This window comes from Euleptes europaea, chromosome 8 (assembly GCF_029931775.1).
Source record: "Euleptes europaea isolate rEulEur1 chromosome 8, rEulEur1.hap1, whole genome shotgun sequence".
NCBI classification, from domain to species: Eukaryota; Metazoa; Chordata; class Lepidosauria; order Squamata; family Sphaerodactylidae; genus Euleptes; species Euleptes europaea.
Window position 1 is genome coordinate 56504818 of NC_079319.1, and position 18258 is coordinate 56523075.

Below are 18258 nucleotides of genomic sequence, written 5' to 3' on the forward strand. Positions count from 1 at the left end.
CCTGGTATTCCTTGGTGGTCTCCCATCCAAATACTAACCATTTTCTTACAGTCATTAAAACTGGCTGTATGCCTCAGCTTGAAACCTACGAAATTATTTTTTAAATACCCATGCTCTTTTTGCAGTTTGTCACAACTGATTTCAGATTATGTATAAAAATCTGATAGAAACATATAATAGTCAGCGTTTTAAAAGCTAAGCTATTTTTGTTAAGGAGAATTTTATGCAAAAATGACTGGAGCAAGCTGACCTCTTGTCAGTTCTAACTACAAAATAACCACTTTGGTGAGTAATTCATAATTCAAATAATACTGTGCCACAAAGGCCTCTTCCCTGCACTATTATGGAAGGTGAAACAAATTAAATTGAATTGAGGAAATATGAGTTTCCTTGGGCACAGTTGGGTACTTTCTACCAAATTTGAAATACTTGTACCATCTGCATGGTATAGGTTGGCACACAGCCCCATCCAAAGTATGTCAGCTTCGTTAGCAATTGAAAACGCAAGAACAAAACATAAACTAATGTCTCATTAAAAACGAATGCCTGAATTTAATTTTAAATAACAAATTGGATCTTTTATATTGAATTTCAAAAGCCAAGTGCTTTCCAGTTATCAGACTAAAATAAAATCAGAAATATAATGACTGCACATGGAAAATATATTACCTCTCCCTCACCATAGTTACTCCACATCTCCCACTCATGAGATGAAGATACAGAACATGAACTCCTACGTAATCCTTGGCAGGAGGGTGGCTTCATCAAAATGTCAAATAAAGAGAGAAACGCTGGAGTTTTGGTGGATATAAATAAGATCGTCTGCATTAAGACATCTTGTTATATCCATGGTTTGCATAAATTGCAGTTTATTGCAATGTCTATGTACTAAACCAAGGCTTGGATCCTATGCTTTTGACCCCATGGCTCTCTTTGGGTGCTTCAGAAAGAATCCTCAGTTGCAAAGCTCACGTACTCTGGTGCTAGATCCTTCCATTTGGGCTGTTCCAAAGTTTTTCAGTGAGCCTTAAGCTGCAACAATTATTGTAGACAGATAGAGGTGGAAGAGGGAGCAGGAGATTCTGGGCAGTTGTGCCCAACATTGGCTCAGCCAAGTGGGTCTCACTCTGCTTTCTGTGCCCTGCCCCCATTAGGCCAGCTGTACATCATGGAAGGGGGGAATGGGGCCACGATACCTGATGGCCAGGCTCCAGTTTGCTCCACACTTAGGGTTATTAGGCCTCCTGGTGATCGCTGCTGTTGCCTGAGCAGTGACAGGTATTTTTTTTTTTAGGCCAGCCTCCTCTATGCCGGCTAGTGTTGCCAGTGGTGGGAGATTTTGGGAGCAGAGCCTGAGGAGGGCAGGGTTTGGGGAGGGGAGGGACTTCAATGCCATAGAGTCCAATTGCCAAAGTGGCCATTTTCTCCAGGTGAACTGATCTCTGTCAGCTAGAGATCAGTTGTAACAGCTGGAGATCTCCAGCTAGTACCTGGAGGTTAGCAACCATACTGCCAGTACATCACTTCTGGGTACAACCTGGAAGTGTTGATGGGTAGCTCTAGGAATCTTCAGAAACTCTATATTTTAACTGGAAGTGATGTAGTAATGTTGGTGACATCACCAGTGTCACACACCCCCACCCCACGTCCCTGAACCCCAGCCCTCCCCCCATTGCCAGGCTCCGTCTGGCAACCCTGTACTCACACCGCATTTTTAAAAGAAGGTGGCTTGGAGGCAGGCTAGCCATTTGGAGGCGCCAGAATCCCTTCCACCTGCTGGTCCTGGCAGACAAGTACCCCAGGGATGATATGAAGCCTGGTACACAAGGAGCTCACTTTCTGGTATTGAGGCACTCCCATTTGTGATATTCCAATGTGAGACTCAAAGTGCCTAGGAAAAGAAGAATGTACTCTGCAGCAGAAAACTGCCTCCATAGCATCCAGAGGGAAGGGTGCATGCAGCAAAAATATAAGATCCAAATCCGGGGCTTTAAGTCAGAGTTTGTGCCTTTTTTTTGTCATTCGTACTAATTGTCACTATGTCTGAATGTGGAAATCCCAGTTTGTTCAGTAGCATCACCCCTTGCAGCTTCCTGTCTACAGAGACAAGTATGGAACAAGAGAAAATCTTTCTTTTCCAGCTGCATTCAGCTTTTAATAGTGTTCCTTCCCCTGACTTAAAAGGATATTGCCCATACCTGCCCTTGCCCATTTGGCCAAACATTCTTCCCCATAAAGAAATCTCCCCCCCCCCATATATAAGTAGAGAGTGTATGAGTGTGTGAGCTGGCCATTATGTTTCGCTATCAAAGCTTTTTTATTGAGGGGTGGGGGGTTAAGAAATATGGTGAAATGGCAAGAAATGTGGGTGAAAGCAAGCTGTAAAAGGCCACAGTAAAAAAATGTTTAGGGGCGCAGTGAACCAGCTACACAAAAATGGGTAGGAGAAGTTGGCTGATGATTTTTATCCAAGAATGAGGGAGGAAAAGACACTTAACTGCAGGCCTGTGCTTCCCTTCCCTTTTCCTGCCTATTCATTGCTGCTGACTAGGGTTGCCTATCTCCAGGTAGTAGCTGGCAATCTCCCACTATTACAACTGATCTCCAGCTGATAGAGATCAGTTAACCTGGAGAAAATGGCCGCTTTGGCAATTGGACTCTATGGCATTGAAGTCCCTCCCCTCCCCAAACCCTGCCTCAAAAACCTCCCGTCGATGGCAAAGAGGGACCTGGCAGCCCAACTGCTGACCAGTAATCAAGCTGCATACATAGTGACGCTTTGCCAGTATCTGAACAATACAAGGGAGCTTGGGATAGCATCAGAGGATTCGAGTTAGACATAAGCAGTAGATTAACTGATATTTATAAACATGTGTGTCTAATTGCGTAGCTAGAGTTTGTACAATTTGGGCTATTTGCTCTTAAAACGGCTGTTCTGTCTTTTTTCTTGGTTGCCACCATAATTCCAGCTGAAGAACACCGATATCTGAGCTTCCTCCACAGCACCATTTCTTTGCTTTTTTCGTAGTTGTTGTCTCAGGCTTTCCCTTGCACGTGTTCTGAAAAAGATTGTTATCATTGTTGGGTGGCACTTTCATCACAGCCAAAGGTGGCAACACGCTGCCCTTTTAAAATAACTTTTCAGCATGCACTGTAAGTAGTGCCCCCCAACGCCCTTTGTTTGATTAGCAAATAAAGCTACAGCATTGTACGGCTACAAGAGAAAAGGAAGGAACCCAGCTGTTGCAGTTAGGGGAAATGCCAACTCACGAACAAATATTACTTGCAGTGGTATGAGGTGCTGTAGGGGCTGATGATATTAGTTACAGCATTAAAACTGAAATGAAATCCATGCCACCTCTCATACCCTGTGTATGGCTGTTTTCCACATCAATATAGGGATATGTCAATATACGCTGAATTTTTCTAAAGAATGGTGGCTTGTGCCAGGGAAAATAGCGGCACCTCTGGGGGAAAAAAGACGATGTGGTGAAGCAGGGTGGGGATTTGTACAGCACTTTAAAAGAGGAGCATACATTACATACTCCATAAAATGCCCTTTAGGTGGTTTCTTTCAGAAAACATTATCGCAAAGGTGGTCTGGAAAAAAGCAGAGAAACCATGGGGAAAATCTTGAAAAGCAATGGTCAGCAGATAATACTATGTGGAAGCTTTGGGGGAAAACAAATACCTGTGTTTTCAGCAAGTCTATTGGCACCATTTTTCCAACAGCATGTGCTCACTTTGTGTCTCTGTGTCACATTTTGGTAATTTTCGTACTGTTTCAAGCTTTTGCACTGTTACTGTACATTTTAAAGATATAGTGCTGTTTCACACTTAACAGACTACAGTATAGTGTAAACATAACTTTTATATGCACTGGGAAACCCAGAAAATTGTGTGACTCGCTTTATTGTGGTGGACTGGAATCAAACCACAATATATCCAAGGCCTGCTTATACAGTTAGGAAGAGAAGCCACAGCGAAACCACTGTGTGGAAATGGCCAAACTGTGGTTTAAACAAATCTTAGTTTATTATCATGACATCTAAATACAGTGATACTGTTCTGAAATAAGAATAGTTTATTGAAGGCTGCCTCCTCAGTAAGAAAAATATAGCAATATAGTATTAGATAAAACATACCAATAGGGGGATATGTCTTCAATACTAATCCAGTTAATTGTATGTGTTAATGTTTGATTGGATGGAAGGGAGTATAAATATTCTGGTTCCTGCCAGAGTAGCTTCTTAGCATTTATGACAGTCTTGTTTGTGGCTTCCTAGAGGCACCTGGTTGGCCACTGTGTGAGCAGACTGCTGGACTTGATAGGGCTTGGTCTGATCCAGCAGGGCCTTTCTTATGTTCTTATATGTTCTTATGACTATTTCCAGATTGACTTTTAAAAAAATGTTTTTTTATTAGTCTGCACTATTAAACTTATACGCTTCCTATAGAAATTTTCATCGCTCCTGTCTTGCAGCACTGAGCTAAAAAGGGCAGAGGGGGAGGAGTGCTTCCACAAACACCCTTTTCTTTTCAACTGTTTTCTGCACATCTTTGCAAAAAAGAGTGTGAAACAGTTGGCAAGAGGGTAACTGTCTGGGAGAAGATGGAACACGTCCCTACTGTGAAGGAAGCTAGACTTGATACTCCATCTCTCAAACTACAGATACATAGTTGGCTAGCTGGAGCAGATTGTGGATGGAACATGCACCTAATTGAAAGTTATATGGTGTGAATTAATGAGATTCAGATCCACACTTGAATATAGCTGTAATCCTTGGACTCCACATTAATTTCAATTGGTCATTCATAACTGTGTAACTAGTACTGAATTGAGGTTAGAAGTCGTGTCGTATGACTAAGGCGAGTAATTTAACTGACAGTGCGGCACAGCATGAAAGGGAGCATTGCTTGATTTTGTAGTCAATAGGGATATGTCCTCTCTACCTGCCATTAAATGTACAGGCATGGAAGCCTTTGTTTGCCTTCAGGAATGTTATCATGTAACCAGTTTTGTGCTTGTTCTCCTGTGCTATCATCGAGTTCACTGTGTGTGATGCCTGATGGATAACACAGAAGGGAAAAGGGACTTTAAAATGGCACCAAAGTAGCAATATATTAGGACTACAAACCAGCATGAAAAACCATGAAATACCCCTAACAGCCCATTCCTGAAGGGGGGGGCTGAAGCTCCTTTGGAGCTGGCATGACCCCGCACCGGGGTAGGTGCCACCTTATCACGGAGTAAGGTGGCACCTACATGGGCGCAGGAGCAAACATGCCGGTGTCCAGGAACCACCATCCCCTGCTGCCAGCACAGCCACGTTCACAGGGATTTTCCGGAAGGGAAAGCCCATGCCAGCATTGGGGGGGGGGGTGTTCCAGGGGGCCGAGGTGCCTTTGGGCAGCTTCCTAATGGCGCTCGCCTTGGGAACGCCCCCTCGCACAGTGGCATAGCTATGACACCTTTTTTGGTGTCATAGCCTCACTGTTCTAAATGGGGCATCTTTTCCTTTTTTTCTATTAAAAAAATTAATCCCTTTTTTTTACTTCCGTGGTGGCCGGGAAGCCTCTGAGGAGGAGGCATGGGTGCCCTACTCCCAGCCACCGTGGAAATACCCACCCCCAGGAATGGGCTGCCCAGCAAGAGGATTTTTAAAGGGACTTTGAAATTGAAAGCCTATTTCTCAACTCCAAAATCAAAGTTTTTTGTTTTTTTTGCATAGCAGTAGTGTCATGGTCTGATTTCACATATTTTCCTATTTTGGTCTTTAACCTTTTTCAGACTTCTGTTCAGATTTTATTGTTTTAATCCAATTTCACTTTATCTCACCACTTATTTGCACCTATACCCTTTCACTGTGGTACTTATCAGATGACTGGCAGGTTTTGAACTCTACCATAAGATCCTGACTATACCCGTACAATAGTCTACAAGGCTTGTATTCTAAAATAAAACTTCATCCTATCTCTCTGAGCACAAAGAACTCATGCCTCTGGGATATACTGGAATTCATATTCAGTTTGTCAGTTAGATTAGACATCATTGGAACACCAACTTCTAAAACAGTTTTGAAAACAAATGTGTACCACCTATTAATATCTGTTTCGCTTTAGCAGAAGAAACAATCTGGCTGGGTTCCTAATGATAAACTAGAGCATTGTAGCCCCTGTTTTTACCTATGATGGGATCCTCTGGAAATTTTACTGTAGGACAGGGGAGCTCATGGGCACTGTGGCACCTGCCAGGATCTTTCCTGGCACCTGCCAAGTGTTTTAAGAAAATGGGTGGGGCCAGGTGGAGCTTTTTCCCCAACAGGGCTTCTGATTGGACATTGAAGATCTAATTGGCTGTGCAGATTTTTAAAAATGTTGTGCTGGAGCAGATGGATAATAAGAGCCAGAGGCAAGAAGCATGGTCAGTAGGGCAATCCAAGGTCAAGCACAGTTCTTTTAAAGTCCACGCAAGAGAGGGCAGTCCAAGCCATGAGTCAGGTCAGATCTGAAGTTGTCAGGCTATCAGGAGTCTAAAATGCAGCACAGATAACATCACTGTAGGAATTATTCTAACTTTCCATACCTTAGTTAATACAAGTCTGGCAACAGTTGTTATATATAAAGGAGGCACCCTTAGCTTTTTAGATACTGACACCATGTAATTAAGTAAGAAAAATTCTGGAGAGGGAACAACTGTGAAGTCAAGACCTTTTGACAACATAATGGAAACTATTTTCCAATAATTTTGGGCTCTAGGACATTTCCACCACATGTGCAGATAATCCATATGTAAGTCGTTGCAATACCAACAGCAACTGCTTATTCCTTGGTGTGTGTGTTAAGTGCCATCAAGTCACTTCCGACTCTTGGTGACCCTATGAATCAATGTCCTCCAAAATGTCCTATCTTTGACAGCCTTGCTCAGGTCTTGCAAATTGAGGGCTGTGGCTTCCTTTATTGAGTCAATCCATCTCTTGTTGGGTCTTCCTCTTTTCCTGCTGCCCTCAACTTTTCCTAACATGACTGTCTTTTCTAGTGACTCTTGCCTTCTCATAATGTGACCAAAATACAATAGCCTCAGTTTAGTCATTTTAGCTTCTATGGTCAGTTCAGGCTTGATTTGATCTATAACCCACTGATTTGTTGTTTTTTGGCAGTCCACGGCATCCATAACATTCTCCTCCAACACCACATTTCAGAGGAGTCTACTTTCTTCCTGTCAGCTTTCCTTGGTATATTCTTGCTAACCTAGCTGGAGGCAAATGCCACTGATGGAGCATTTTTATGGCATTTCTACATCTCATTCAGTTAAACTATTGCTGGAAAATCCATACTTTATTTTGATTTATCCCAGGAGGGTGTGCAGGTCACTGGTTAAATGCCAGAATGAAAATACTTCCATTGATGTACTCTTCTCTCAGATTAGTGACCCTCAGCACTCGGTTAATGTTTACACTATAGTTTTTGGATATGGCAAATGAACATCACGAAAGAAAGGAGAATGTTACCAAGGAATCCCTGAGCCAAGTCATTTACTATACTAGTGTATTAAAGTTTTAAACTGGAATAGATATTGAGGGCCCTGACCTGGATGACCCAGGCTAGCTCGATCTCATCATGTCACAGAAGCTAAGCAGGGTTGGCTCTGGTTAATGCTTGGGTGGAAGACCTCCAAGGAAATCCAGACCTGCAGAGGCACTCTCTTGCCTTCAGAACTCTACAGGGTTGCCATAAGTCGGCTGCTACTTAACAGCAAAAAAAAAGAAAGATAGTAGTATCCTTCCTTTTGTTCGTATGGACAGAAAGGCAACACTTCTTCAAAGAATTAATGCCAGAAACCAAAGCCATAACTGATTTTGTATTAGAAAAGTAAATGTAGTTCCCTATGCAAGCACTGGATCATTACCAGGTCATGAGGTGAAGTCACATCCTGACATTTACTAGGCAGACTTTGTTTACAGGGTGGTTTGCCATTGCCTTCCCCAGTCATCTACACTTTACCCCCAGCAGGTTGTGTACTTTGCATTAGGAATGACAAAATGAGCACAGCGTTCTGGAAAGCAGATGAAGACTGAATGAGAGTTATTTTGGGTGACAGTTGTGCTACCATTTCATCACATCTACATCTTTTGTTTTATTTTGTCTCTGTTTGTTTGTTTGTTTTGGCATACGGACCTAACCAGTCATTCAGATTTGCCAGCATCTTTAATATGATTTGTGACTTTTAATTGCTGCCATAAGACCACTACTTTTCCAGAAGGGTTTTACTGAAGGTACTCGGGAGATACTGCCGTAAGACTCATTCTGAATATTGCCACCCTGGGCAATATTTTTGTGGGTAATACTGGTGTACCACTTTCATAGCCATTCTGGTAGTACCCCTAGAGAGGTTGAGGATCACCCTGCATTTAATTAGCTGGCATAGTTCCCATTGGTCATTGTTTTCTGTGCTGAGTAGCTGGAAGGCTCCTTCTGTGCTTCTTCTTATGCAATACTGTAGACATTAACCCTTTCTTGTATCTTCTGTAGTCCAACACTGCGCAGTATTCCCTTGCATATTGTCATTCCTAAATATAACCTGGTTAGGAATTAGAGCCTCTGTACTCTCCTGGACTATGAATACAGGTTGACCTTCTGAACTGATGCACTGATTGCATGCCACATTGATCGACTGAGCATTTGACCCAATTCCTGTCTCAACCACACCTCAGATGCACAGGATGGTTTTCTGCTCAGGAATGAAATCAGTTCTTTTAAGATTAAATGTTATGCATTCGCTCACCCCTCCTACCCTTTTGTGTTGTGGAAGACCCCCTTGGATTAGATAATCAAAGGCAGAAGTATACCACCATAGGGCAATTTAGTTCTATCCTATTTTGCATGATTCCATGCTCCTAATCACAATGCAGCTGTCACACAAGGATATAACATTTCATTTCCCTGACCTTATCTGCAATATGAGTTAAGGGTAGGTGCTGAAAAGTGATATTACTTGGATCGTTCTGCCTGCATAATAATTTGATTGCATGCCTCTTAAGGATATGAGTTTTTTTGTTGAAGGGGTGATCATTTACCTTGCCCTCGGGAGGCACAGAATATTTACTGGTTTCTGTATAATACAGATCAAGAGTTAGGGCCAAAAAAAGTAGAAAATTAAAAAACATAATGGTCTGAAATAGAAAATAAAAAACCATCACAGGCTGGCTAATAGAAAAATGTATTTAATTGGCGATTGAGCAATGTGCTGCCTGTTTTTAAAAACTTTAGCATTACATCAGTTGATGGGAAAACTTGCACAAGAAATTTAGATGTTGGAGTTTTGAGAACTACACACTGAGTAAATGTGTTTATAGCAGAAGAAATTATCCAGCTATGGTTTAGACTTAAGCTAAAAGTGAGGCTGACGTGCTCTAATTAAAGGAAGGCGTTATTAGAGTACATGGCATCACAGAAAAAGGTTGCTTGTTTTCAAGAAAGCAGTCTAGTTTTATTTGCACACAATTTTCATCACCATTATTTACTAGGTTGTACCAAATGAGTTATGAGTTATTTACTTTCAGATGAGTTAAAACTAATTAATTACCCTAGGTCTTTAATGTTGGCTTAGAAACTACAACTCAGCTCATATGCTGGATGTGAAAGGAGGGAGGTAGGAAGGTGAAGGGTTCTCTGGAAAGAAAGGTACCTCCAGAGAACATCTAGACAGACCCACTGAGATTTCCTTCTAGTGCAGTTGTAGACCTACAGTGAGGGAAAAAAGTATTTGATCCCCTGCTGAATTTGCCCGTTTGCCCTCTGACGAAGAAATGACCAGTCCATAATTTTAATGGTAGGTTTATTGTAGCTGTGAGAGACAGAATAACAACAGGAAAAACCCCAGAAACCCAGAAGACAAAAGTCAGAGATTGATGTGCATTATAATGAGTGAAATAAGTATTTGATCCCTTTGCAAAAGATGACTTAGTACTTGGTGACAAAACCCTTGTTGGCAATTTCTTGTAGGTGGCCACCAGGTTTCCACACATCTCTGGAGGTATTTTGTCCCACTCCTCTTTGGAGATCCTCTCCAAGTCAGTAAGATTTCGAGGCTGATGTGTAGCTACTCGAACTTTCAGCTCCCTCCACAGATTTTCGATGGGATTAAGGTCTGGAGACTGGCTAGGGCACTCCAGGACCTTAATGTGCTTCTTCTTGAGCCACTCCTTTGTTGCCTTGGCCGTGTGTTTTGGGTCATTGTCATGCTGGAATACCCATCCTCGACCCATTTTCAATGCCCTGGCTGAGGGAAGAAGGTGCTCACCCAAGATTTGACGATACATGGTCCCGTCCATCGTCCCTTCGATGCGGTGAGGGTGTCCTGTCCCCTTAGCTGAAAAACACCCCCAAAGCATAATATGTCCCCCTCCATGTTTGACGGTGTGGATGGTGTTCTTGGGGTCATAGGCAGCATTCCTCCTCCTCCAAACACGGCAAGTTGAGTTGATGCCAAAGAGCTCGATTTTGGTCTCATCTGACCACAACACTTTCACCCAGTTCTCTGGGTCATTCAGATGTGCATTGGCAAACTGCAGACGGGCCTGTACATGTGCTGCCTTGAGCAAGGGGAACTTGCGGGCTCTGTGAGATCTCAGTCCTTCACGGCGTAGTGTGTTACCAACTGTTTTCATGGTGACTATGGTCCCAGCTGCCCTGAGATCATTGACAAGTCCCCCCCGTGTAGTTCTGGGCTGCTTCATCACCGTTCTCATGATCATTGCAACTCCACAAGATGAGATCTTGCATGGAGCCCCAGACCAAGGGAGGTTGACAGTTAGGGTTAGGGTTAGGGTTGTCACCTTCTCACCAAGCTGCTTGGCAATAGTCTTGTAGCCCAGTCCAGCCTTGTGCAGGTCTACAATCTTGTCCCTGACATCCTTGGACAGCTCTTTGGTCTTGGTCATGGTGGCTAGTTTGGAATCTGATGGATTGATTGCTTCTGTCAACAGCAGAACCCTAACCCTAACCTTAATCTGGCTGGTTGATAGGGGATCAAATACTTATTTCACTCATTATAATGCACATCAATCTCTGACTTTTGTCTTCTGGGTTTCTGTGGTTATTCTGTCTCTCACAGCTACAATAAACCTACCATTAAAACCTACCATTAAAATTATGGACTGGTCATTTCTTCATCAGAGGGCAAACGGGCAAATTTAGCAGGGGATCAAATACTTTTTCCCCTCACTGTATATAGAAAGAACAGGGTGTCTGGAATATGGAGAAGAGATTAAGAGAAATATCCCAGAGGAATATACTGTACTAAATGATCTGATTGATAGATTGCAACCAGGCTTTCTGCTCCTAAGACCCGCTGTGGAGATGCAGTTGCCGCATCTCCCATGGTTGATAAATAGGCTCCTGATTAGTTGCCTTTTATGACACCAGGGCCAAGTTCTGGTAGTGGTACTACTGCTTCGTTGTAAATGCTTGTCTCTCTGCTGTGGCACAAAGGAAAAGGAAATTGAGAGGGTAGACTGGTAGTTAGAATCTTCCATGTCGGCGATCAGGATTATATTTTGGGGGGTTTTTTTATCTGTTGAAAAGTGAAAGCATAAAAACATAGGAAATATAGCGAAAAGGAAATGCACTTCCCTGTCCGTGTGGGAAATAGGTTTTCCTAAAATTACATGACTAGATTTGAAAGCATCCAGTTTCGCATTACCTGCCATTGCTTTTGATTGTGCTATGTTAGAAATTCATGCTATTTCTACTTACACAAGCTATGATGGACTTTTCCCATTTCGCAGACATGGCAAGAAACAAAGTAAAAAATGAGGTGCTTCATATCAGGCAAAACTGGGACAGCATGGCAAGGAATAGCCCCATGGTGACACTGCTTCAACAGTAATTCAAACTAACAGTGTAACCCCATTCAGTGCATACTTTAGTGTACAGTTTTTTTATACTGTCGATCATTTGTAGAGCTGCCCTAACGGGGCACGGGATCCCCTGCTGCCAGTGGGTGCTTCCCCAATGCCATTCAGCAAGCCAGAGATGGGGGAAATGGCAGAAAACTGGAGGGGGGGATGTCAGCAGCATGCTGTTGAGCTGATGTCACTCTTTGTGCACCCAGAAGTAATATCAGAGTGTCTGCAGGGGGATGCTGGGGACTCCCTGGCATTTGGGCAAAACTCTGTGGTTAAGGATTCGTTGACATCACTTCCATGTGCATGGAAAGTGACATCAATGCACTTATGTCATTATATCGCTGGCGAGGGGCGCCATTTCCCATAAGTCCCCTTACCAATTGCCAGGCCCTAGATCTAACTCAGGGATTTACACCAGTATGAACATGTCCTCTGTTATATCAAGATACTTAAAGGAGGCTCAGTTCATTAATAGAAAACAAAATTGATGACATTTCTTCATCTGATATGCCAAACTGCAGATAAGGAAATGGTTATTAACTTTGATGATAGACGTTGTGGAACTCTGACCCTACTTTGATTTAGTTAGAATTGAATACCCTTGAATATTTGACATTTGTTACTGAGTAGTCAAAAAAAAAAATGTCCCGGGATGATAATTTGTTACTTGGATTTCTAGGCAAATTAAAAAAAAAAAGTTAGAACTTAATCAGGCCTTCAAAGTCCTTGATGAAACTCGGAGTATACTAGTCCCCAAACGTTAAACTTTAATTACATTTTATACTCTCCCCGCCCCTTCCCATGTCAATCTAAAGGAACTTTAATGAGGAAGCTTATAAATCAGACTTGTTTCCAGGATTGTCTGTCCACCTTGTGAAGGTGACATGGTGCCTCAAATGATGAATACTGTCATGTTTTGATTAAAAAGTCAGAAGTCCTCTAAAAGGGTCAGCATAGTGAATTGAGCAGTGAATCCTTAATTATTTAATGAAGAAAATGGATGTTTCGTGAGACATGGTTTCTAATGTTGTATCACATTATACAGCAAATAGAACAAACAGTGATTTATGTGTGTGTGTTTGTAAAGAGGAAGCTATAAAGACAGTTGCTGCTGTAAGGCACTGGTTATCTCATTTAAACAGATATTAAATGTGGGTGCCAGTGGTGTGATCATCAGCTGCTTCCCATTTTGTGAATAAATTGCTTAGGAGGAGTCTTTTGCTTACCAGATGTGACCTAGATTTAGATTTTCAAAGGCAATAAAAAAAGTCTATTGTGTAAAAACAAAACAATTGCTGGTAAAATGCATGGTTAATGGGTTTATCTTACATTTCCAGGTGTTTAAACTAGTATGTTAAGGAATTACTGCTTCATTTATTAAAAAAAAATAATTGCAGAAAATGTTCCACAAATCAAATTAGGATAAAAACTTGTGATGGTGGCTGTGTTTTAGCAAGTTTTTTTAAAATAGTAAAATGAACAGAGAGGTTAGATATAATAATAAACATTGGTGTGGAGGGACAGGCTCACATAAAAGGGTAAGGTACCAGATATAGTACCAAAATTTGGTTTAGGAGTATAAATATTTTGATATTTTTTCCAGTATATGTCAGTTACTTTTTAAGAAATTCTAGTCATCAAAGCTTTGATGTCTCTCAGCTGTTATTTAACACATCAGAGTACTAATTCTTTGTCTTCTTTTAAAATATGTATCTATAGGTGCTGCTACTAGGAAACCAGACCCGGAGCAGGAGAAGCAAACAGACCACACTGTTAAAATTGCTGGAGTGATTGCGGGAATCTTGCTGTTCGTTATTATATTTCTGGGGGTTGTTTTGGTTATGAAGAAAAGGTGAGCAGTTACTCTTCTTTGTGTATGTATGTTTATGTTGAAGCATCACCTGCAGCAGTTTTGACTGTGATAAATCTACGTTTCCAGCCACCTTAATGGAAAGAAATGCTGCTTATTCGCCCTAAAGCCCTAGTGGTGGTGCATAGTATTGTAACATCTGACTCTCTCCTCCTGCAGCATTCTTATTAAATTAATGTTAGTGCCTATGTGTTAGCATTCTCAGGAAATTAATGTTAGTGCTTTCAAAACACCCTAAAGTCAATGGTTCTAGCATCCTGCGCTTTCATACTGCGTTAACAGTCCGAATGATATAATCTTTCTCTGTCCTGGAGCCAAGGTGAATAATAGAGGCATATTGATTCCTGACAGAAATATCAGAAAATTGTTCTTCTTGAATATAAAAGAATATTCACTCAAAGCAGACAATATGATAGGACAGAAGTTTCAGAGTGGATTTGCTGTTTGAATTCTTTTCAAGGCCCTCATTTGCTGTACAAATTTTTTTCCCTACAAAAGCAAAGCAAACTACATTATTTTAAATGATGCTGAAGACAACTTATGACAATTTCGTTTTGGTAACAGAGATAGAGAGAGAATATTGCATACCATAGCGGGGAAACACTGTAGAACATAGCAGCTCTGGAAGCTATTCTTGGAATTGTTGACAGTGCAGTTCTCAGTATCCCTATGAAAATGCTAAATGCTTTCATTTGTGTATTTGCACTTGTGTATTTCCTACACATGGCTCTTATCACTGCAGTTCCTGTTGGCTTTATGTACCTTAAGTGATCTCAGGTGTAGTTGCTATGGGTCAAACCTTCCGGATGTAAAATGTAGTGATAGCTTTGGAAAACTCTTCAAGTACATTTAAGCTGCCAGCAGATCAGTGGGGTACCTGGAGTTCGAGAGTGAACTGGATAGCACTCACAGTGAAGAAAGGAATTGGTGAAAGAAGCAGGGGAAAGTGTATGGAGAAAGTAAAGGAACCTATGTGTAAACTAAACAAAATATTAAATTATTAAATATCAATTTTAAGCCCTGGGTTGGGGTATCAGAAATAATTTTGATATATGGCAGTTTGAATTCCATCTGTAGTAGACAAGGTGGTAGACATAAATGGAATGTAAAGAGATAAAAGATATGTCTCAAATAATGAAGGATGTGAATTACGTGTCCAGACTGAACCGTTTTCAGTATTTTCTTTGATGTTTGGGAGCTTTTCTGGGCCATAGTTTATCCTTCAGAAGAAATTACATCAAAGTTTAGTTTGTCTGATATAAATATTGTGGGTAAGTATCTTTCTGTGTTACAGGCCACACTGGTGCATTTTTATGAGCTGGTAGGCAGGACTTGGAGAGAATATTGAAAATTATGTCAGTCACTGTTTATGTTATCTCTTACTAAAGGTGGAGCTTTCTAGGCAGAACTGCTGGTTTGCATCATTAATTGTCATTTTGGTTCAACTGTGAGCAAATGTTACATTTTATTTGTGTGCTGCTCTAGTATGGTTGGAAAGCGGCACTGTTTTCCAGTTATTTGCATTTTTATGTGTGGGGCAAATAATTAAAAAACAAGACTGAAAGACTACCACAAAAAGTAACACGCTTTAAGTTTTGGCTAACGATCCCTGATTATATTATTGTTTGTGACCTGCTATGGGAATACCCTATGTGCTCTTCACTTATTACAATGTTTTTTTTAAATAACCTTTAAGGGGGAAGTAAACTTTTGCCCTTTCAGTACAAACTGAAAGTTGACAAAGGGGGTTACCGCATTATGTATTCCCACCAATGTATTAAGAGTTTGAAAATGTTATTAAAAACATCGCTTTAAATGGTTGGAAGACGTCTTCACAGCTAAAGGGGCCAAACAAAGTGCTAACAGTATTTTTTATAACATTTTCAAACTCTTAATACATTGCTGGGAATACATAATGCGGTATCTCCCAAAGTTTACAAACATCAGCTCAAGTGTAAAGAGAAGCCATTGTACATTTCTGTGCGTTACAGAATTTTGTTGAGCAATTTGTTACAAAATAGTAACTTTCCTTGCTTTAAAAATTGGTCTACATTTTAATACAGCTGCCAAATTACAGAATTTCAGGGTGGTCAGTGGTACCAGTATAATCACAGTCAAAATGAAGTTGTGGCACACAGTTCACAAAATAATGTAGGTTTAAATTGTTTAGTAGTATTACTGGCTTGGAACCCACCATCAAATTTATGTGAAAAGGATTTCCATCCATGGAGGTGAAACTTCCCTGCCTCCTCCTTCCTGCTACAGCACCAAATGCCCGCAAAATACTGCTTCTGGGGGATGGCAGATACCCTGGAATAGGGTGGAGGAGTCAAGAGTTTTGCTGCAGGATGGAGGAATTGCCAATTCACTCCCTCTTGCTTATGCAGAAATTTTACACAGGATCCGAACCTTTCATTTGCCTTCCAGCTACAGTTCTCAAGGTGACTTCCAAAGCATGAAAAAATATCAAACACAATTTTAAATTGCTGCACTGACCTCAACTACTTCTAAACTAAAAAAGAGTCATGTGGAAAATACTTGAAGGGCTGTCATATAGAGGATGGTGCTGAGTTGTTTTCTGTTGCCCCAGAAGGTCAGATCAGAACCAACGGGTTGAAATTACATCAAAAGAATTTCCGTCTAGACATTAGGAAGAACTTTCTAACAGTTAGAGCGGTTCCTCAGTGGAACAGGCTTCCTCGGGAGGTGGTAAGCTCTCTTTCCCTGGAGGTTTTTAAGAAGAGGTTAGATGGCCATCTGTCAGCAGTGCTGATTCTGTGACCTTAGGCAGATGATTGAGAGGGGAGGCATCTTGGCCATCTTCTCGTCATTAGGGGTGTGTGTGTGGGGGAGGTAGTTGTGAATTTCCTGCATTGTGCAGGGGTTGGACTAGATGACCCTGGTGGTTCCTTCCAACTCTATAATTCTATGATTCAAAATTCTTTATGGAGTCATCAGATGCATGATATGTTTTCAGCTGACAGGCGTATATGCATGGGCAGCTAGGAAAAAAACTTGTAAGCAGTGGGCTCAAAAAAGCAATGGAGGACAAGTGGTCCAGTCTGTGGCATTTTAATGCAAAATTCAGATATATACACAATAGGTTTAGTGACAGCTGAAATGGGTTACAGTTGCTGTTGCAAATGGTCTTTAATCATTCTAATGGTAATATTATTTTTCTTTCTGTGGCTGGATCTTTCACGGAAGTCTTCCTACAGGGAATGAGGGTTTCCCTTTGTAGGAATTCTTAGCTGAGTGGAGTGGTGGGATACAACCCATGTTTTTATAAGTTCTGACCTTTTGCTGAATCAGAAAATGAAGTTGGGGATACAAGGTCGGAGATTAGACTAGGAAAAAAATCTGCACATTTTCTGGTGTCATCATTTTTCCTGCACATTTCTTGACACACTTCTAGAAAGCGGCACAGAAATTTGTGCAGTGCTTTTTGCTCACCTGAAATGCTGCCACAAACCTCCAGCCAATCTTTCTGAACTAACAAGAGCATCCAACCCATTTGTGTAAGCTCGTGAGAAACTGGAAGACGATCTTGGGATTTAATTACACTTTTTCTCAGGCGATTCCCTGTAAATATATGGAAATGCAGCTTTGAATCTAGTTCATTATTTTAGTAATATTGGTAGCACTTCATACGTCTCTCAAAAAGGTGTCAGTTTTGTGGGTATATTAGTTGATTGCTCAAGGTTTCTAATTCCCTATGAAGATCACTGATCTACTTTCACATTAAATATTAAGCTGGCTCACTTTATGTCTTGGGCAAATCACATGCCAACGTGCGAGCTTACTCATTTTCCACAGGACTTCAGAGTGCAGCTGGTCTTTGTGAGTTTAACTAGTGTGATAGTGGGCCATGGAGGATGTGCATTGAAGTATAACTTGTTCATATGGATAACATATGCCACAGCAGGGGGAAGGAAGCAGCAGCATATTGTCTGATGAATGCCCAGTTGTTTACATTAGCATAGTAACGCATTGGCCAAGGGAGGAGATGGTATTTAATTTTCATTCCTGTTGATTGTGCCGCTGAAATCCTTGCTGAAGTTTGGTAAGAGTCTGTTCCTGCAATCAGGATGCTCTTTTGACTCACCATAAAACTTGCTACAGTTTTGTAACATGCACCAGTGTAAAACTGGACTTGAGGATGCGTTACTTTCAAGCTCATTCTTAGTCACTGGTGAGTCAAAAATTTTTTGGAAAAGATAACCTATGGGATAGAGGACTTCCTCCAGTGTTTCCCCACTAAGCTCTGGGGACAGTAATCATACTTGCTTTAGGGAGAGTATGCATAAAGGCAGCTGGCAAAAGTGGACTCAAGCTCTACAACTTTCTTCTACTTCCCTTTAACAGTGTCTACTATTTTCATCACTTAAAAGTGTCAGTATCAACTCAAGAATTAGCCAGTTTTCAGTTTTCAGTCTTGAATGAGGAATATCTGCAGAATAAAAAGTATTAGTGTGAGGG

General features: G+C 41.2%; 1 protein-coding gene across 6 annotated transcripts in view; it reads left to right on the top strand.

Annotated features, from left to right (window-relative positions):
• Positions 1-18258, top strand: part of PTPRM (protein tyrosine phosphatase receptor type M) — a 546095-nt gene that overhangs the window by 356805 nt on the left and 171032 nt on the right. For all 6 annotated transcript variants that reach the window (XM_056854227.1, XM_056854228.1, XM_056854229.1 and 3 more), the window contains one exon: positions 13629-13761. In XM_056854227.1, the coding sequence (XP_056710205.1) occupies positions 13629-13761 (133 nt within the window). The remainder of the gene's footprint in view (positions 1-13628; positions 13762-18258) is intronic.